Source organism: Lepidochelys olivacea (genome assembly GCF_965140295.1).
Source record: "Lepidochelys olivacea isolate rLepOli2 genome assembly, chromosome: 6".
Taxonomy (NCBI): Eukaryota; Metazoa; Chordata; order Testudines; family Cheloniidae; genus Lepidochelys; species Lepidochelys olivacea.
The window spans coordinates 5126142-5128543 of record NC_140416.1 but is presented as its reverse complement, the minus strand read 5'-3'; the positions used below and the strand labels follow the sequence as shown (position 1 = coordinate 5128543).

Sequence of the window (2402 nt, the reverse complement as noted above, 5' to 3'; positions counted from 1 at the left end):
TTACCAGCAGGACAGTGGGGTGGGAGGAGGTATTGTTTCATATTCTCTGTGTATATATAAAGTCTGCTACAGTTTCCACGGCATGCATCCGATGAAGTGAGCTGTAGCTCAGGAAAGCTGATGCTCAAATAAATTGGTTAGTCTCTAAGGTGCCACAAGTCCTCCTTTTCTTTTTGCGAATACAGACTAACACGGCTGCTACTCTGAAACCCTTCACTTCCGTGACCCTTTCCCTCCCCCTCTTCTCCCTCCATCCCTCTTCTGTCTCTTTTTGCTACTTTCTCTTTCCTCATCCTATTCTCTCCCCATCCCATCCCTCTCAATCACATTCACACCCTCTCCTGTCTCGTCTCCTCCCCCTGTCCTGGTGTTGCTCCTTGTGATTTGCTCTCTGCCTCTGGGAGAGCCCAATCAGGGATCCCCCTGCCCGCAGCTCGCTCCTCCTTCTGGGAAAGGTGCACAGAGGAAGCAGGGAAGTGGGCAGACTGGATCGCTGGCTTTCTCCCTGAGTCCCTCCCCAGGCTCCTCCTCCGGTGCCTCTGTCCCCCTCCCGCGCTCTCCCGGCCTGTGCGCGCTGGGAAGCCCCAGGCCGGAGCATGGAGAGGGGCGCAGGCCTGCCGCAGCACATCATGGCCCAGGTGCGCGTCCAAGCCCCGGGGGCCGCGGCCAGCCGGGAGGATCCGTGCCGGGAAGGCTCGCGGAGGCAGCAAGCGGCTGCCGCCGGGGACAGGCTGGCCGGAGGGCGGCTGCTGGACAGCCGCAGCTTGGATGGGATCAGCCAGGCGTACGGGGCCAGCCGGGCGCAGGAGGGGCGCCGCGCCACCATCTCCAGCGCCCTGGAGCTGGAAGGGACGGTCAGCCACGACGGGGACCTCACCCACTTCGTGGCCAACAACCTGCAGCTGAAAATCAAGCTGAGCTCCCGGGGCAGCCTGGAGGAGCCGGAGCCCCCGGGCCAGCCCTTCCCGGGGCTGGGGCGGAGCAAAGCGGCCGACATCCCCCCCATTGACCCCGCGGTGCTGTCGGAGCTGGAGCGCCTGACCCAAGAGGTGGCCCACAAGGTGGACCAGATGATGAGGAGCTTGAACGGCAGCATCCAGAACATGACGGCCCTGAGCGTGGGCTACATCCAGACCTACCGGGACGCCGTGGACAGCTTGGGCGAGTCCGTAGACATGAGTATCAAAGGGATGTACACCCTGATGGCCCGCTGCGAGGAGCTGGACCGCTCCATGCAGCCGGTCCACGCCCTGGCCAAACAGATCCGGGAGATCAAAAGGACCCTGGAGATATTGGAGTCACTGTGCAAGTAGGGCCGGTGGAAAACATTTCGCAGCTGCTTTGTTACTATCGGGGGAGGGGGGCCGCTGTGCTGGTTGCAAACTCCAAAAGGGAACATGTAATGTGTGTGGTTGTGTGTTTCTTTCATGTCTTGTGCTGCCATAAGCCTGTTACACTAAAAGCAGACACTGCTTTGCCGAGGATGTGTCTGAAAGGGGCTAATGTCCCCTGACCAATTACTTGAAAATTTCCCACCCTCCCTGTTCGTTAGAGGGGATGATGCATGCTCAGGATTTCAAAGGACCCTAAGGGAATGATGCTCTCAAATTCAGTAGGAACCCAACTTCAGTGAGAGTTGGGCTGCTTTCAAAATCCCAGCTGGGAAGAATTGTCAGCTGGACAAGGAATAGTGAACTGGATTCCCTCATCTGTGTATTTCACCTTTCCCTGTAAAATAGGAATATTTATACTTAATAAAACCATTCTGCAATTTGCCAAACAACTTAAAATGTGTCCATAGGAAAGAACTTCTGCTATTGAGGCTTCCCGGTGTTATTTTCAAAAGAGCCCAGCATTGCTCTTGCCTTGCTCCCTTTGAAGTCAAGGGGAGGTTTACCTTTCATTTCAATGGGTGAAGAACAAGGCCCACCCTGAGTGGTTTTGAAATTCCCATGCTCTCCATATTCAGCAGCTGAGGAGTTTGCCCTACAAGTGGATGTGCAGGATGCCGGCTCAGAAGCAGATTCTGAATCCTCTCTCAAAACCTCTGATGACTCTCACATTCACTTCCACATTTAGCAGCTTAACCTGTGACCTATATTAAATATGGAAGAAATGACAGCTGTGTACATATGCTCTGTGGACCTTATACCCTTCAACTGGTTAATTTCCTTGTTTTAGTACAGCAGGGCTGCATGTATTTAATATTTGGCATGTGGTATGGAAGTGCTCCTTTCAGTGTATCTGGGGAACAGAAAGAATTAGCTATAGAGCCCCAAGGCCTTCCTCAGTTCCAGAGAGGACCAGGGTATGCTGTATGGGGGGGAACTTAATAAAGACAGGAACTTCCTGCTCTCAGCTGTTTCCTCATCTAGAGGTGTTAAGTGACTCCCCTGGCTCTG

At 54.5% G+C, this 2402-nt stretch overlaps 1 protein-coding gene across 1 annotated transcript; it reads left to right on the top strand.

The window, feature by feature from the left end:
* Window positions 1-466: 466 nt before the first annotated feature.
* BORCS6 (BLOC-1 related complex subunit 6) lies at window positions 467-1790 on the top strand. Its single transcript, XM_084632686.1, has one exon. The coding sequence runs from the start codon at window positions 597-599 to the stop codon at window positions 1311-1313; it is 717 nt and encodes a 238-aa protein (XP_084488812.1). The 5' UTR covers window positions 467-596; the 3' UTR covers window positions 1314-1790.
* Window positions 1791-2402: the final 612 nt, after the last annotated feature.

Coding starts and splice junctions, on each gene's coding strand:
- BORCS6 (XM_084632686.1), top strand. CDS start 597: ATGGAGAGGGGCGCAGGCCTGCCGCAGCACATCATGGCCCAGGTGCGC.